This window comes from Chaetodon auriga, chromosome 16 (assembly GCF_051107435.1).
Source record: "Chaetodon auriga isolate fChaAug3 chromosome 16, fChaAug3.hap1, whole genome shotgun sequence".
Lineage (NCBI taxonomy): Eukaryota > Metazoa > Chordata > Actinopteri > Chaetodontiformes > Chaetodontidae > Chaetodon > Chaetodon auriga.
Window position 1 is genome coordinate 17,835,610 of NC_135089.1, and position 18,088 is coordinate 17,853,697.

General features: G+C 43.4%; 2 protein-coding genes across 4 annotated transcripts; both read left to right on the forward strand.

Annotated features, from left to right (window-relative positions):
* The first annotated feature begins 2,345 nt into the window (after positions 1-2,345).
* On the forward strand, positions 2,346-11,070 carry LOC143334072 (phosphoinositide 3-kinase regulatory subunit 5-like). Of its 3 annotated transcripts, none has more exons than XM_076752591.1 (18): positions 2,346-2,437; positions 4,724-4,861; positions 5,415-5,515; positions 5,608-5,676; positions 5,815-5,953; positions 6,372-6,441; positions 6,631-6,808; positions 6,911-7,082; positions 7,261-7,329; positions 7,423-8,252; positions 8,416-8,541; positions 9,117-9,248; positions 9,363-9,456; positions 9,553-9,629; positions 9,731-9,824; positions 9,926-10,008; positions 10,121-10,239; positions 10,380-11,070. In XM_076752591.1, the coding sequence occupies exons 2-18, from the start codon at positions 4,735-4,737 to the stop codon at positions 10,525-10,527; spliced, it is 2,628 nt and encodes an 875-aa protein (XP_076608706.1). In that variant the 5' UTR covers positions 2,346-2,437; positions 4,724-4,734; the 3' UTR covers positions 10,528-11,070. The 3 variants fall into 3 exon arrangements, with proteins under 3 accessions (XP_076608706.1, XP_076608707.1, XP_076608705.1); XM_076752592.1 differs by lacking the exon at positions 2,346-2,437 and adding an exon at positions 4,502-4,527; XM_076752590.1 differs by lacking the exon at positions 2,346-2,437 and having other exon boundaries at positions 4,583-4,861.
* A 256-nt stretch (positions 11,071-11,326) lies between these two features.
* Positions 11,327-16,881, forward strand: pik3r6b (phosphoinositide-3-kinase, regulatory subunit 6b). The gene is made up of 19 exons (XM_076751474.1): positions 11,327-11,354; positions 11,776-11,874; positions 12,007-12,119; positions 12,321-12,389; positions 12,533-12,668; positions 12,786-12,855; positions 12,970-13,153; positions 13,890-14,037; positions 14,138-14,230; positions 14,331-14,658; positions 14,763-14,859; positions 14,932-15,051; positions 15,191-15,301; positions 15,779-15,884; positions 15,991-16,064; positions 16,171-16,261; positions 16,367-16,419; positions 16,542-16,642; positions 16,737-16,881. Exons 1-19 carry the CDS (start codon positions 11,339-11,341, stop codon positions 16,879-16,881), a joined length of 2,154 nt encoding a protein of 717 aa, XP_076607589.1. The 5' UTR covers positions 11,327-11,338.
* The last annotated feature ends 1,207 nt before the right edge of the window (positions 16,882-18,088 follow it).

Below are 18,088 nucleotides of genomic sequence, written 5' to 3' on the forward strand. Positions count from 1 at the left end.
GCTGTATGAGCTCCCTCAGGTTTCCCCTCCACCTGCCTTAGCTGCTGCTCCACCCATCACCTCCAACTCAAAGTAAGTTTGCTTTGGACAGTTTGGATCAAAATGGATGTTTCTCTTTTTTTCTGACTGGCTCTTGATCTGTGGCAGTGGTCACCATCAACAAGCCAGAGTCTTCATCAAATCACATCTTTGTTTACCAAATGAATATCTGCATGAATATTATTACAATCAGTGTCTGTTAATGCTTTAATACACAGCACAGCACAGACAAGGTTACATTTAGACAAGGTTGTCTTGTATTCTTGTGCTTCTCTGAACATTTCCACAGTGGTGACATGAGCTCTCACTCTGTTTTTGTCCTGTAGAAGGAGAAAGTGTGAAAGCCGGCAGCAGGACGATCGGCCCTACGTGAAAAAGCCGCCAAACGCCTTCATGCTCTTCATGAAGGAGCAGAGGCCAAACGTCGAGGCCGACGTCAGCAGAAGAGGGAGCGCGGCTGTGAATGCAGTGCTGGGTCAGAGAGTAAGTGTGCTGCTTCTGTGTGTTTGACTCACTCACTGTTACAAACTTCATCAAAGTTTGGTTAGAAAAATAGTTTGTGTGCATATTCTGTGTGTGTGAATGTTTTTCTGTCGGTGTTTACGTGTGTGTTGACACTGTGCTGTCCTCTGTCCACAGTGGAAGTCTCTGTCAAACAAGGAGCAGGCCAAATACTACGAGCAGGCCGAGAGAGAACGACTCCTCCACGCCCAGCAACACCCGGAGTGGACCAGCGGGGAAAACTATGTAAGTACACCGAGCTCACACGTCACTGCACGAGAGCGAATGAAACACAGTCACTGCAAAGAGTCTTCATCAGCTGACACCAGATGGTCTGTTTGTTTTTGTTTACAGGGCAAAAAGAGAAAAAGAGACAGGAGAAAGGCACCCAGGACACCTGTGATGGAGCCACATCACCTGCAGATGGTCCAGGTGCAGCTGCCATACACATGAGGTCAGCCCTGACACCTGGTTGGATGAAGAACAAGAACATCATCCACCTAACTGACCTCCCCTGCTGGAGCTACTCAGATCAATTAATAAAGTTTAAATTATTGTATATTGTATAAATAAATATTGTAGAAAAACTTCATGTGAAAAACCTGATTGTATTATTTAAAGACTGGAAAACAGCATCAAGAAAACTGCAGAACTGCTGTATTAGACTGCATTAGAAGAAGAATCGGGGGGAGACATTCCCCTTTATTTGTCACACACACATGCAGCACGGCACACGGAGGTGAAATTTGACTTCCGCCTTTAACCCATCCTGGTCGTCCCTCCTCCGCGGCAGACCAGGAGCGGTGGGCAGCCAGACCGGCTGCCCGGGGACCCATTCTTCTGCGTCACCATTGGTCAGGTGGTGATCTTCTTGCATGTTTTTAGTGGGGGTATATTTTTACGGAGGATACCCCAGGTGAACACGGGGAGAACATGCAAACTCCACACAGAAAGGCCCTCCTCGAGCAGCAGGCACCGAAGCATGGTGGAGGACACACCCGGTGCCCGCAGCGAGATTCGAACCCGGGACCTTCTTGCTGTGAGGCGACAGTGTTGCCACCGTGCCACATTATTTTTAGCTACAGACGTACCTAATAAACTGGCATCTCAGCGTATATGTCTAACTAACCAATAATCATGACTCTCAGTCCTTTAGCCCCTCAGCTATCAAGGTCGTTTTTATGCTTTTGTAAAGCCTCATTACTTTGTGTATCTGTTCAGATATTTATTATTTATTGAATTTATTTGTTATTTCCTTCTTTTCCTATTTACTGTGTGTATACCTGTTGATGTGGGTATAAAGCTGCTGCATACAATTTGCACCACTGAGATAACTATAGTGATATCAAACTGAAGAAAGTTGAGGAAGGACTTTCCAAACTTGAAATCCTCATGATTTGCTTCACTGTGTTCCTCATAACTTTGGTTCAGCCTCCGCTCGAACACAAATATGTATAATCTATGAACATCAATAAATACCTGACACGTCTAACAGAGAGTCTTCTGGCTGTAAAGGAGTGTGAATGGTTGTAATAACCCCTTTTGGGCCACATATCCCTAAAGATAAAAGCATTTGAGAAATATAAACTTACAGTCTGGACCATCAAATCCAGATGAGGCATACGTGGCTCTAAACAAGCTCTCGTTTCAAATGAGGTCTGTCATATCAGAGACTCCTCCTCTGATATTAGTGGATTCTTATGTAAACCTCCTCAGCATAAACACTTATTCAGTTCCTGTTACGCAGCGCATGCTCCCTTGACTCTGTGGTTGGAGGGTCTGTTTTTGAAAAGCACCACCACAGGAGGATGTGGTCTCTGTATTGTTTCCCTCCTCTGGTGTGGCTCAGCTGTGGCTGATCTGGGATGGTCTTGGACACTAATAACGGCAGATATCGGTAAGGGTTGAGTCTCTCACTGCTGGTTCCTTCTTCATTTTAATCTTTTTTTCTAAATAGATTTCCATTATGTTCCTTGTATCTGTGTGTCCCCTGCCTGTCACAGGTTGGCCAGAGGCGCAATTTCATGTATTTTACCATTTCAAATATTCTCTCTCTGGTAGGAACATGCCTCTGTTACACAACTTCCATTAGATCTAACTGCAAAATGTTATTCAAGCTCTGCAGACTTCCTGTTCCCCTTCTTTCAAATGCTGTTGATAGCTGATATCAGTGCATTCAAAATTACACAGAGTACATCTGTTAAGTATTTAATTGATTACTGACGTGCTGAAAAAAGCCTCAGTAGTGTCATTTTTGCTTTGGTGAAAGATGAGGTGATAAGTAGAGTCAAGGTGTCTTTATAATCCAGGGGACGGCTGTACCTCTGCCACTGTCACCTCTCATGTCAGGTGCAAAAAAAGTAACATCTGTGTTTAAATAATCTAAATAAAGACACTTGAGTAGAGATCAGTATTATTATTGCATTGTGGTCAGTCACAGTCACCTTTGCATGGCAGGGCCGGACAACACAGCCTGCATTCAATGGAGCAACACGTGCTTCCTCAGTAGACAATTGACAGGCCTGCCTGCAGAAGCTGGATGTTCACTGCAGATCACAGAGCTGTGTGTTGCCCTGCACACAGGACATGCACTGTATGTGCATGTAGACATTTAGATTTTTGCAGTTCAGGAGTTTGAACTTATTTTACTGTGAAGATCATTATTGAAAGCGTGTTATAAACTAATCCCGGCCAGCGTCTTCTGTGCTCTGCTCCAGTGATTTTATGGCAGGAAGTTGATTGGCTTCATGGAAGGATTGTGGAGTGCATTTGAGAAAAACACTTAAAGGAATACAAATTATGATTTGAAGGCATCACCACATCGAGTCAGGTGGAACACGCACATGTTGCGATTGAGAACACATGAAAACTAGTTAGCGAGTGAGCAGAGGAGTAAAGAAAGAAGAACTTGACCAAACCAAGCTAAACACAGACAACTGAACTGCATGAAGACGTACAATAACAGTACGCACTTTTAAAGAGCTAGATGTGTTAAATAACATCCACTTTAATGTCAGTTCAGATGAACGCATTTGGGACATGACTGGTGTTGGTGAATTGGTGCTTGAGACACGCAGAAAGACTCTTTAAAATGTATGTCAGCTAACTAAGAGCCGTCTCTGCTCCTGTCCGGTCTTAAGAAAGCACTCAGAACATTAGTTTTGATGTATGTTGCATGCTTCCCGGAAGCTCTTTTCCTGTTTTGATGGGCACAGGTGACTCCAGTTTTCCATAATGTGTCATTACACACATTATTCAACACTGGTCACAGTGACACATCTGCCACAGCTGGGCACAATTACCAGTTTCCTTATGCACATCAACATCCTGGAGGCCAAATACACAGAGGGCCTCCAGGGAAAATATTTCTCCTCATTAAGAGCGATGTCTGGTGGTGGTCTGATTTGAATTTTTCTTTTTGAATTCATCACAAAAGACACTGAGACAGACACGTCCTTGGACAAATCTTTCTTTTCAATCTTTAATTACCCCCAGTGAAATGTTATTACTTTCAAATACGTCCATTTCATTGTGTGGTCTGTGTGGTTTCAGTTCTTTGTCTCTGAATGCGTGTGCACCCTAACCACAGGTATCATGTGATCTGTGGTAAGCAAATTGCATCAATTCTTTGTTTTGTTGAACTGTTGTACTTGGTTTTGTTGCTTCAGCATAGTTAAAGGATTCTTTTATCTTTACTATGGAGCACATCTTTGTCTTTGCTTGCTAATAAGAGGATAAGGAGCAAATAGGAAGTTGTCCTTTTGTAACATTCATTTCCATTCTACCTTTGAGTCATGAAATCTGGTGTCAGCAGCTGATTTTAAGAATGAAAAAGTAGAAGTTGTGGCGGCTGTTTTTTCGACCAGCTCATCTCCGGTCCACTCACGCAGTCTGTGACTCACTGGCTTTGGTAGGAAGTGGAAGACGGTATTTTCTTCTCTGACGTCCCTGCTGTGGACATTTGTGTTTGCATCTCTGTCTGTGCGGGTGAGCCTTTTCCTCTGGATTGTGCTTGATTGTTTCTGGAAGGGAACATAGATGATCATAATGTGTTGGCAAGAGCAATAATAGGAAGTTTGGACTAATGAAGAGACATAATTTGTTGGTTTACCGGAACACAATAGTAGGGTGTAACGTATGTTATTTTGGGACTTCCTGGTGGTTTATCTTCTGTATTTTTCAGTGGATGTTGTGATGCCTCTGCTGAAGAGGATGCAGAATATGGAGCAGAGCTCGTGCACCGAGGATCGTATCCAGCATGTCCTCGAGCGTTGCCTCAGTGGCCTTGGTCTTGACACTCCCGGCAAACAACTCTGGAACGGTAAGACGATATCTAATACCCGCCTTTAACGGTAACATAATAGAAAAACAAGGCAGAAAATATGAACTTTGATAACATAACCAGTTCACATTAGAAATAAACATCTGGCAGAAAGTACAGATGATTTGTTAAAACCAGTGCTGCCGGAAAGAGTCTTAGTTGAAGTAACTTTATTGAAATATGAATGGCAAAGGCGCTAAGTAGATTTTTAACCTTTAACCTACATCAAAATACACGAACAACTAAGCTATTAGGAATACATTGTCCATCTTATGGAGGCAAATGGGAATTGAAAGTAGTGACACACAGAATGAGGACTGACAGACAGCATGGGGGAGTATCACGCTGCCTTATGTAAGATCCATTTTGAAATAATTACTCTTAATTCACAACTTCGGCAACGAAGGAAAATAGTGTAACCGTTTAGCCTTCATTCAGCGCCTCCCTGAATATTTAACGCTAACAAGTAGAAATAGCACATTCACTGCCTCTCATCAGAATGAAACCTAAAATGGAGAAATAAGCGCTCGGTTGTGTGTTTCTGTCCGACTAGCTGGGCTGTGCATAAACCGGTGGTGTTTGGAGGAACTTGTGAAGCGAGATCCCCACAACTTCCTCATCCTTCTGCAGAAAATACTGAAGAAAACAAAAGAGGTCAAAAGCCATGAAAACAACATCACCCACACTGCTCGGTGCAATACGGTGAATGAGAGTGTGTTTCAATTTAGTGTTTCTGTCTTCTGCAGGTGCTCGAGCAGTGTCGGTATGAACTGGTGGTGCCCCTCACTCTCCTGTTCTCTTCAACCCTGCTAAAAGTGAGCAGCTGTCATTTATAATCACAAGAAGAAGAAGCACAAGCTCTTCAAACTTTAGTGTTGGGTTGCACCATAAGATATTTCTTTTACACTCTTTCTCATTTGACCTTGTTAGCTGTTTCCCCTTTCTTCTTGCAGGCTCCTCGTGTGGCTCCAGACTGCAGCGTGCTGCACGAGGCCTACCTGCTGTTCCGCAGCTTCCTGGCCTGGCCTGAGCCCTGCTGCTCGGCCAGTAAACACCTGCTGAATATCATCCAGCAGGAGCTCAGAGCACCAGGTAGCGCTGAAGCAAACATGCACTCATTTCTTATATAACTTTAGTTAATAGCTACTTTGCAGCTAATAGATGGTGATGTCTTATCATAGACCAAGTCACCGAGCAGTATAAACAGTCACTGAAATTAGCCCACATTCTGAAATGAACCAGTACTTTTACTTGTAGTTGAGTACATGAGTACTTTTACATTTGGTAAATTAGATTTTGATGCTAATACTTTTGTACTTTTACTTGAGTAAAATTTGGATCCTTTTACCTGTAACACAGTATTTCTACACTGTGGTATTGCTACTATTTCTTTAGTAAAAGATTTGAGTATTTAACCCGCCTCTGGCATTCTTCATGTATCAGTGTGACCATATGGGGGCAGTGTTTACCTGCTGAGCTGTACTAAACCATCTACCCACTTTTATTTTAGGTATTTCATTTCAAAGACTGGTAAGGACAGAGCAGGGCGTTTCCCCTGAGATCCACTGCTCTAAAACCATGTAAGTCCATTCAGACTTTAATGCTAGCCATTAATGATGCCATTCCATCAAGCTAAACACAGCCACTGTTTCTTAATGTCACTTCAAAAACTACATCCTTAGTATGAGTTAGCACTTTGGATCCTGAGACACTGCTCACACCGCTGTTCACCCTGTATATACCTATGATGTGTCTGTTTATTTTATCAGTACGGTACTGGTGGTGAGCCCAGATGAGGACGTCCCTCCAGAGGTCCAGTCTGTCTCAGAGCAGCTGAGTAGCACCCAGAACTCCAGCAGAGACATCTCTATCATCCTCATCCTGCACGGCTTTCAAGCTGCTCTGGGCACCAATCACAATCTGCAGGCACTCTACACCGCCCTGCAGGTGACTGACCCATGTCTAAATGTCTAATCGCTCCATTTTTTTTTTTTTTGGATGCCCAGTTCCTCTGTATTCTTTCCTGTTTTCGTCCCACTCTTGCTCCAGGCAAAGCAGCCTGAGGAGCTGGAGCAGCTTATGGAGGCAGTGACTGACAGCATGGAGACTGCAGCCTCTACAGCAGATCTCAGCACAGCTAGACGAGGTCTGCTACACAGCATGGAGAGGCTCAGAGAAAGCCTCGTGGCTCCAGCTCCACCTGATGGCTGCACAGATACTGGTAAGACAGAAGATATAAACATAAAATACCTTGGACAAGTGGAGGCAAACAGACTACATCCCAAATCCAGATTGTTGCAATGAGGAAAAGTAGATGTTTCCTGTCGAGTTGATGTTTTTTTAAGCTCGTTCTCAGATAGAAGAGCTTATTTAATCTGAGTATCACCTCCTCTAATTAGGGGCTGTTGAGACTTTCATGCTGCCTTTCCCCAAATGTCACACATGCACATGGGAAAACGACAACTTCGGTAATTAGCTCACTTTGATCAACTCTCCAAATGTCTTCATCATTTAATACAGATCAATCTTTAACTGTTTTTTTCTTCTGTACATTCCTGCAGATTTTCTGAATCAGATTCTCACAAGTGAGTCTGAAGCGGACTCGCTTGCAGACTGTTTCCTTAAAGCAGAAATGGACGAGGATGACAATATTGACACCAGTGTGGATGAGGAAGACGAAGTGGAGGGTAGCAAAGTGGACCATCACATCCTCACCACCTCCTCCCCCTCGAGGAACTCCATCTCCTCTAGCTGCTCTGTGGTCTCCACGCCGTCTGGCTCATCGGGTGTGGAAAGTGACTTCAGTGAGGACACAACCCATGAGGACACAGAGGACGGACAATATAGTCAACCAAAGTCCAGGAGGAAACCCAAAAAGAAGTCCAGGTCCCTCTTAGGTGTTGAGCGCTTCTCCCTGCTGTTCAAGTCTCCCCGCAGCCCGGGCTTTTGCCGCCGTGTGCAGAGTATGGGCTCTCGTGGGGATTTTACCAAAGACGTTCAAAGAACTGGGTCGCTGCTGAAAAGCTCCAGGTCCCTGTGCAGACAAGTTCACCCCCTGCATGCATCCGCTGCTGCCCTGGATCCTCTGTCCCCCCAGAAGCACATGTGTGTGCGCAGGAGGCCGATCCTGAGCTGTGATGAAGGCGATGTGGCAGAAGCGCCTACTCTGGTCAAAGTGGTGGTATTTGGAGGCGACAGAGAGGCTGGGAGGCTGGCCAGGGCGTACAGCGACCTGCAGCAGAAAGAGAGCAAATGTCCCCGACTCACCAAGGCATGCAAACTGCAGTTTTACTTCGTTCCCACCAAAAGGAGAACAACAGGAAGCCCAGGAGGAGGACACACGCCGACTGAAGGGCAGATAGGAAGCTCAACCAAAGCTGGTGCCTCTGTGGTGAGAACATCTGGCGCTGTCACATCTCAGCTGATTCAGCCTGTGTTACAGAGAGAACTGTAACATGGTTTTTCATAGACCTGCCAGCAGAAAACTACAATGACATAGAAAGTTACTGATGTATTTCTTTAGCTGAGGTTCTTTTATTTGTTAACTCTGACAGGAGTCCAATGGCAGCGTGCTGGAGAACAGTACAACCGATATTGCCCAGATGTTGGGTATGATCGACCCCTGGTACGAGAGGAACGTCCTCAGTCTGCTCAGCCTGTCCTCTGACGTCCTTTGTCAGGTATGTATCATCACCTTCTTCTGGTCAAGACATTACATAAGATGTCAAGAGGAGTTAGAGCAGAGGGAGGGTTATGTATGTTGGGGAGGATAGTCAAACATTTTTTTTAGAAGAGCAGGAATGGACTTTTAACTTATTCTTCATACCCTGTGAGATATATAAAAAAGTGGATTCTGGTGGTTTGAGGGGTAAAATCGCAGAGCTGAAGCTGCAGCATGTTGGGAACGATTCATTCTGGTTCACTCATTCTGACATAACACTGCAAAGGCTCCTGAAACTTTCTAAAATCAAATATAAGATTCAGCCCCCGTCACCACCCAAATGATTTTCTTACATTAATTACATTAAGTTAATGTGCAACTGTTTTTTAATTATTTTTGTTGTTAACAAAGAATCATAACTAATGCAATCTCAATTCTAGCCCCACACCAGGGTGATGTTTTACCAGTCCAGATTAAAAGCTGTGTCTTTACACCTCATTCCAGGTGTTGTTTTGGTAAATCCTGTGTCATCATCTAATTGTGTGCACATTATTCCCTCATCATGATCTCTTCTGCCTGTTCCCTGTGAATCAGACTGCCTGTAAGGAAGGCGATGTTTCAGTGAGTGGTGGCAGCGTGGAAAGTCTTCCCCTGCTGGCAGACTTGGTGCTCTATTACTGCAGACATGCAGACCAGCCTGTTCTGTTGCAGCTGTACCAGGCTGAGGTCAGAGAAGCACCACACACACACGCGCTCGTGCACACAAACGTGCAATTTGTCACTCCAGTAAACAAATGTGTGAAAAAATAAATGAATGATGTGGTTTCTCCCTCCACACAGCTGACCCTGGCTGGAGGAGAGCAGAGAAGGGAAGTGTTCATTCACTCTCTGGAGCTCGGGCACTCTGCTGGAACCAGAGCTGTTAAAGCTATGGGTGAGTCACACTCTGACACAGCCACAACAGTATGCAGATACACCCACAGACACACACACACACATGCATAGTCTAATGTGTGCTGTACGTTTGCAGGTGCTGCCAGCAAAAGGTTTGGTATTGATGAAGAACGGGAGGCTGTCCCGTTAATGTTAAGTGTTGCCTACAACAAGGTATAGTTCCTGCTTTGACATCCTCAGCTTTCCTGCAACACAAGTAAAGTTTCGAGCCGGAGCTATTTTTTTACATCTGTGCTGTCTTCACCTGATTACAGGTGGCTGTTAGTGGGAGGAGTCAGTGGACCCATACAGACATGGTTTGCACATCGATAAATCTTTACAAAGCCTGCAGGACACCTGAGCACCTAGGTGTGTGGCAGTGATACAGACATAGTCTCAGTCTCTCAGTCATGAACCTGCTATTGAATTGTGTCCTGTGTTTTTGTATCAAGCAAATCTTGTCTGTTCAGATTCCAGAATAGAAAGTCTGCAGCTGACAATGACAGAAGTCCTGAAGAGGCAGTGCTCCAAGTCCAGAAAGGGCTACAACCAGGTGAAGGATGGTTTTACAAGTTTAACTTCAACACTAAACATGCTCTCGTGCACACCCGCCTTATGAAGCCCCTCTCCTCACACTTCCTCTCCCCCCACATGCCCTCTGGCAGCACATCTGCATATCAGAGGCGAAGGTGGACAAGGTGCAGGTGAACGGTGGAGAAGATGGGACGACGTTTTCTGTGTGTCTGGATCAGGATGAGAAGAAGTTCATCCAGAGTGTGACCAGGTAACTAGTTTATATACATGTAGATGGTTCATGCGGTCAGACAGAAGAATAAACAGTGCAGCAAATGTGTCTTCGTCTCTGGACTGTATCTTCCTTTTGAAACGGTTCATGCAGTGACGCTGTGCCTTCTGTCTCTTCAGGTGCGAGGTGTCTCTGTGCTGTAAACCAGGAAGCAGCTCAGACTGGAGGTCCTACAAGCCCTTACCCGGCCAGGTCCAGCCTCTGCATCCGTCATACTGCTCCCTGCTCTGCCTGCCCATCACCTCGTTCTCTGCCTCGTATCCCTGACACACTCTTTCGATGATATGTAACTTACACGGCAACACAGGAGGCAGAGTGTTCTGAATAGACAGCGAAAATGACGGCAGGGAGAAAAGCTGCTCGGAGCTAAGGGTGACATTTATTGACCCACATATATTTCAGGGTTTGTCCTGTAGCTAATGTCAAGGTGTGTCACATTGTTTTGAGGAAAACAGCTCTGTGGAGGATTGTTTTCCAGCTTTCTACTGATATTTTTTACCCTCATCGCATCTTCAATTACTGTACTCACTGGAAGAGACTTTTAGCAGCAAAATCTGTGAGCACTTGAATACATTATACAGTAAGAATGTGTATTAGTTGATCTCAAAGGGGCGTCAATAATCTGCTGTCAGTAGCATAAAACTGATTACTTGATTACTATAGTGTACGTTCTATTGATCCATGACAGAGTCAAACTCTGTTTTTGAAAAATGTCTAATAAAATAAGCTATTTATTTTGAAGTGATAGTGCTGCAAAACATGTTTTGTTTTGTTTTGTTTTGTTTTTTCAGAAAATGCAATGCATAATGGTTTTATATGTCACGCAATAAAAGCATACTTCAGTCAGCTCTGTTAATTCTTTGCTCTGCCTGTTTAAAAGTGACCGCCTTTCCTGAACTTCCTCTTATGAGTCACTCCCTCTGGCTCACTCACACGATAAACACAAGCAGAGAAACTTCAAGGAAGATGTGATAGAACATACAATGACAGAAGATACAATACACTCTGGATTACTGCAGGCAGTGTAACTTAGTTTGATTTGCTGTTGTCTTTTGATTGATTCTTAAGCGCAGACAGGATGGTCGATCCTACAGGTGAGGGCTTTTTCTTTTTTTTTTCTCCTCGACTGTTTGAAATTAGTGGAGTACACTAACTTGTTTTGCCAGTTTAAACTTGCCAGTGTAAACTTTTCTAAGATGGTCCTTTGTTGATCCCACAGTGGGGAAATTTGCAGTGTTACAGCAGCAAATGAAATAATGTAATCGTAAGAGGCATCAGTAAACACAGCGGGTGAAGCAGGCTGTCACTGAGGGAGCTGTCCTGTGCTGTCAGTGTCCTGCATGAGGTGTGGCATGTTCTCCATCAGGGATGATAGCTTAGCCATCGCTTCTTTCTCTGGTTTCCCCTCTGCACTCCAAAAGACCTGAGTCTCCTCAGCAGATACGGTCTGCTCCGGCCTTTCTTACATATTGCATTTGTATTCGCATTTGTAACAAGCATAATCTCCATTTTAAGCTGATGTGGCTCTCTCGACTGTGGACTGTGAGTCCAGCCTGTACAACGACATCCAGGCTCTTCTCAAAGAGATGAACAGCCAAAGCGCTTCACAGAAAGGTAGCTACAACTGAAGGACTGTAAGCCAAAAAAAAGTTTTAGTCTTACTGATTCAGTCCAAAAAATTAAATCAACTTCAGCAAAGAGTGATGAGTCAAATACAAAGCAAACCGCTGTCTGTCCGCTCTGCAGGAAGGCTTAGATGGAGTCTTCAGAAGAGGTTGCAGAGCGATCCATCCGGCAGCGTTTCACTGATCCGAGTGCTGCTCAAAGAGCTGGAGAAGAAGCTGAAGATGATTAGCGAGGTTTGCTCCTTCAGCTCTGCTTTCAGATTTCAAAGTGGAGTTTAAAATTTCATGTAGGTTTCCAAAAGCTTGTGAGGTCTTTTTTTTTTTTTTTTTCTTTTTAGCTTTGCCTGTATGCTTTATTTGTTGAACAAGAATATTTAGCAAAAGCTGATTTGACAATGAGTTTTAATATACCTTTTTGTTTGATGGCTGTTATAGACGTATAAAATGCAGCCTTACATGCACGTCATCCCGGTGCTGCACACTCTCTACTATGTGGTTATTCAGGTAAGACACACCCTTTTGTCTCCAGAGAGCTTTTTACAGCTGTAAATAGATGCAGAGGAAAAGACAAGAAGCTCATTACTCTACACCAACAGGCAATTCAATTATATTATTTGAAATATTTATCTATTTATTTATCTTTCAAGTCGGGTGCCATGATTCCTACCAGCCTTTACCAGACAGTGTATGAGTGTTTGATGAAAATGCTGATCTTACCATCACCTTACTCTACGGTGGCCCTGAGCACTCTGAGAAGCATCAAGATGGAAATGATCACACCGGGTATCATGCATCCATGCACATAGTTTCAGAAAGATGAAATCACTTACACACAATACAGCGCAGCGCTGCAAAATGCTTTAAATAAACACTTTGACAGACGAATGCCTCCCTCAACAGGTTCTTTATATCAGAGGAGAGTCACTGCAGAGCAGAGCTTGAAGAACGAGCATTTCACTTTGCGGGAAAAGTGAGTATATGCTTTGAATGACTATCAGCTTGTATTAAAACGGTGCCGACTTTAACGCTAAATCAGATGTTTTATTATGACCGTTGCCCTTCTCTGTCCGTTAATGTCCTCCAGGGTGTTTGTGCTCGCTGACCCAGCTGTGTTTTCTGTTCAACTGGAAGCAACAGTAAGATCAGACCTGGAGGTGTCCAGTTATCTCAGGAACACACCAACCATGGAGAAAAATGTGGTGCTACGTGTGCTGGAGACGGGGCTGGGGACGACCTGCCAAAGCTCCAGACTGGCTCAGGCTCTGGAGGTAAGCAAATGGGAACAGCAGTGTGGGCCTATGTCGGTAGGCTGGTACATAAAATTTGATACATATACAGTATATATTCATCATTTCCAGAGGATGAATCCTAATAGTTTTGGTGATCCCTGGCGCCACCAGCAGGTCAAAGTCTTTGCTTTTCTTGAGAAATATCTCAACATCTACCAGATGACATTGCATAAACGTTTGTACAGGCATTCATGGTTCCCAGAGGATGGATCCTATCAGCTGACTTTTCCTGCAGTACCACCATGGAGTTGACGTGTTTAATGTTGTGAAACAACAAATAAGACCATAAAATTTGTACAGACATTCATGTCGGTCACAGGATGAACTGTAGTCTTTTTGGTGATCCGTTCCTCTAAAGCCATCATCAGTTCAGTACTTTGGTTTATGACCAAATAACCTGCAAAACTAATTATTTTCCCATCCATCTCAGCTGTACTTTGTGTTTAGTATTAATTAGCTCATGTTAGCTTGCCAACACACTAAATTAAAACAGTGAACATGGTGAACTGACCGCCTAAAAATTAGGTTGTTGTCACTTTGAGCGCATTTCCATGCTAGCATTTAGCTCAAATCAACCCTTTGTACACTCTCGCTTGTGTGGTTGTGCACTCTTAGTCTTACTGATAAATGCTTGCTTGAGGCAAGTTTCTTTTCCTCACTTAACTACATAAATAATACTTTCTGAATGAAACCTTGTGTCTCGTGTGAATTACAGGCTTTAGAGGACCATATGGTAGAGAAATGTTTCCAGGAAGTGGTTCTCGCTGTGGAGCAGAGTATAAAGCATGGTGCAGGCGGTCGTGCAAGCTATCTGAACAAACTACAAGACATACACAAAGACATCTTGACTGCCTCCAAAGAAGGTGTGTGTTCTGCGTTCTGATGTTATAACACCGATTATTATTAGCAGAGATAAGAACATTTTGACAGGACTGCTGTATTATGTTTGCCTTCTTTTCTCAGACATAGCCACAGTAGACCATGGCTCTGCGTGCAGCGCTGCAATGCCCTTTCCGGAGATCAACTTCCTCTTGTGGAGACACGACGAGGATCTATGTGAGTCAGTGCGACAAACCAAAACTGCCACTGCTTCATATTTCTGTTCAGAGGACATGTTGCTGCAGTAAAATATCCACTAAAAGTATCTTTGCTGAAGGGAATCTGCTGGCAGACTTCGCCCTGAAGGTCAGAAGAGACTCAGTTCAGTCTGAGGACAGTGGGACAGAGGGACATCAAAAAGAGAGCGACTTTGATGACAGAGAGCAACCTCCAGACAGAAACCCTGTGCCAGCATTCAGTCGGAGAAATGCCTTTAAGACCATGAAGTCAGCAGATAAACTGACCCTAATGAAGGAGAAGATAGAGGCATTTCCTGGAAGCTCTCCTGTCCAAGAAGAGGACAGCAGGCGTCAGATAGCACGGGTAGTGGTAATGGGGGACGATCGTGTGCTGGGAAGGCTTACCAGGGCTTACCACTCTATTCGGTGAGCAGCTGTTTTTCTTTATTAAAGCGTCTTCCAAATACTGTAGCACAGTGTGTGTGTTCGTACAGCTGTCCATTAATGTTTTCCATGTTTTCCCCCAATAGAGAAAGAGAATCGAAACATCTTATTTTGATTAAGAAACTGAACCTCCAGTTGTACTATATCCCAGTCACTGATGCGGAGCCTTCACCCAGTCCACCTGTGAGTTACACTGAGTCACTCAAAGCGACACTGGCTGACTGGTCACCCTGTAACACCTGTTATTCCTCACAGGATAGCTTGTGTCAGGGTGAAGGTAGATTGTCTCTGGCCTCCTTATTGGGAAGAGTGGATCCGTGGTACAACAGCAACATCAACAGTCTGCGAGCATCAATCTCCAAACTGGATGGGATGGTAACCATAGATTTAAACAAGGCAGCCATGTTAGCAGCTCAGTGAGGCTGTATAGGCACACCACTGCTTTGAGCTAAATGCTAGTAGCATGGTGAGGACATTGCTTGTTCATCTGGTACTTTCTTCCTAATTACTGCAGCGCTCTGATCACAGCAAGCCACTGCAGCAAAACCTCTTCCTGTTGGACACCCTCTGTTACTACCTTCGCTGTGGGACGCAGCCAGTTAATCTGCCGCTCTATTCAGTCAAGGTACAGTGCAATCTGTCAAGTGTATTGATGATCAAATGTACGTGGGTGCAAATGTGTCAACAGAAGCAGCAGAAAGACCATAATGTCATCATGTTGTGTTTGTATATTGTGCTGCTGCTGCTACTTTTACGCTAATCAATTATTCTTCATGTAAGCAATTGATTAAATGACCTTGTATAGTGTGTGCATCACCTGTAGAGATGAACTGGCAGAGAATTACCACCTGACTATAGTTTCTCTCAGTTGACTGTGTTTACATGTACACTAATATTCCACTACTATTGGCAATATTCTGATTTTATACAGGTCATGTTAACGGCATATGAATATCCCAGATGATAACTTCCATTTCACCAAAAAATGCACTTAATAGCTTTTATTAAATTCCTTCTAGTTATCTTCTTATTTTGTTGTGGTCATTTCACAATTGATGCTGCACATGTACTTCTGGTTTGACTTAATGCGGTATGTGTTTAGATGACCCAGTCCAGCTGTGGAGTGAGCTCTGTGGTGCAGGAGGTGTTTGTGTCCCATCTGGAGGCAGACATCCCAGAGTTCAGACACATTAAAGAGAAGTGCCCAAGTATGTTTCTGAATCTCTTTCTGTGTGCATGTGTGTGTGAGTGTTCGGTTACCGACGTGGCTGTGCTAACTCTGTACTTCCATAAAGAAGGTGTTGTCTTTGACAGAGGAGCCGGCTGCACGCAGACAGAAGGCAACAGTGGAAGTGTTTGGAGCAGTCATCTCAGTCAGTTATACAAAGGTCCATTTGCTATTATTGACTGTCATTATTGATATTGTGATACTTTCTATACAGCATAAAGCAGCATCAACAGTAGGATTTTGTCTAACTATTTAATCCTCAACAGATCCCTTTAAGCAAACGAGAAGTTGTAAAGGGAGTGGCGCCCATGACATACGGCGTGGTGATTACATCAGAGCCGGCAGCTGTAACATCAGGTTTACCTTTTCTATGCATTTGTATTTACATTAAGTTGATATACTATTGCAAGGGGAGGGGTCCAAAGGGAAAAAATGCTGAGTAATCCTTGTCACTTTGTCCAGGTGAGGATTATCTTACTGTCAGGTTTGACAGTGTGAACCCCGGATACAACACTGTGAGAAGATTTTTACTTCTAATTAGGAATATCGGCAAATTTATTACTAATATTATTTGATGTAACTGAACCATTAATGCCGCTTGCCAAACTTTCTAAAGCTTTTTCTGTTTTGATTATAGGTGATCCAAACACAAAACATCAGCGTCAGGACGATGGAGCATCGAACACTCTCCGTGTGTCTGGACAAGGACTCTCGCAGGACATACACTGATGTCCAAAGGTCATTTTTGACAGTACATCTGTGTTTCACGCTGGCTCTGCTTCACCTTAAGCATAGTGAAACTATGATATAATGTAATGCCATTCCTTCATAGGATAGAAATTTCTCCGTGCTTGGACCCGGGATGCAGCATCCGGACCAGGTTCAGTGTCAGCAGCGAGCGAGAGCGGCTGTTGAGCAAGTACCTGGACAAAGTCCTGTCACTGCCAATCAACACCTTCACTGGTGTGACCCTCTGAGAGGCATGAGCTGTCTGCTCCATGTGTACAGATAATGGACACATTGATCATGTCCAAACTGTGCGTTACATCATGTCCACCTTTAAGCATCTATAAGCTGTATATCAGCTTTTAATACATTATTTATAGCACATGATAATGAAGTTATAAGCAGAAATAAGTGTTTTTAATATATTACTCATGAACTTTAAGGCCCCCTGGGGGCACGCATAAGTGAAGGCTGGTGTATAAACTGATAATGAATGACAACACAGTAAAACATGATGAGATGATTCTGTACATTAAAAAACACTTAAAATGTACTCTCTGTCTCCAACTACATTATAGTGTTACAAACCATTCATTAAATCTTAATATGCTGCTTAGAAATATTTTTCTATTGTATTCTATTTAACAAAATACCTTTTTCATTGTAATGTTAAGCCCTTAAAATACTGTTTATGATAGTATCTATTGGGAATACAATTTTAATTGGGTCTTTCAGTTTTATGCTACTTAATATTTCTACTTCACTGCATGTCAGGGAGACATATTGCACTTTTTAATATATTTAGCTATAAACATTTGCCAAAATGATCTCCACCATTACGGCACTAAATCCTGTTTAGGTGCTAATGCATCAGTTAGAATATTCCATTAACATACTGCACATCTTGATGATAATATTTCTGTGCTTTTACTCAAGTAAAACATCTCAATAATTCATCCAGTCATGCATTTGCTGCATCATATAAGCCTGTTTTGAAGCCTTATTATGACGTGTTATCTTTATTTGAATAGAATGCAGGGCTTTTATCACTAAGTTCATTATAATGACAGATTCACTGTTACAGATTGGCTGGTTGAAACGAGGTAACAAATATAAGCATCACAGCCTTGACATGTGACATGACAGGTGGAATTTAAACATGTAGTAAATAAACTTTAAAACTATAAACTGATTATGTTTCTCCTGTGTGAAATGACTATAATCTTTTATTTGTATTCACACCACATCTAACTTTTGTTGATGTGTGCTGTTGCAGAATCGTATTTGTCAGATCAAGCCAGACCAGTTCACATTTTTTTACTTTACTACTTTAAGGAATTTCGCCTGCGTTGACCTGTGGCGCACGGAGGCCTCCGCGCCGCCAGGTGGCGCTGCGGGCACCGAATTTACTCTCAGGTGTAAACTTGGAGACGGCTGAATGAATTCATCGTCCAGATG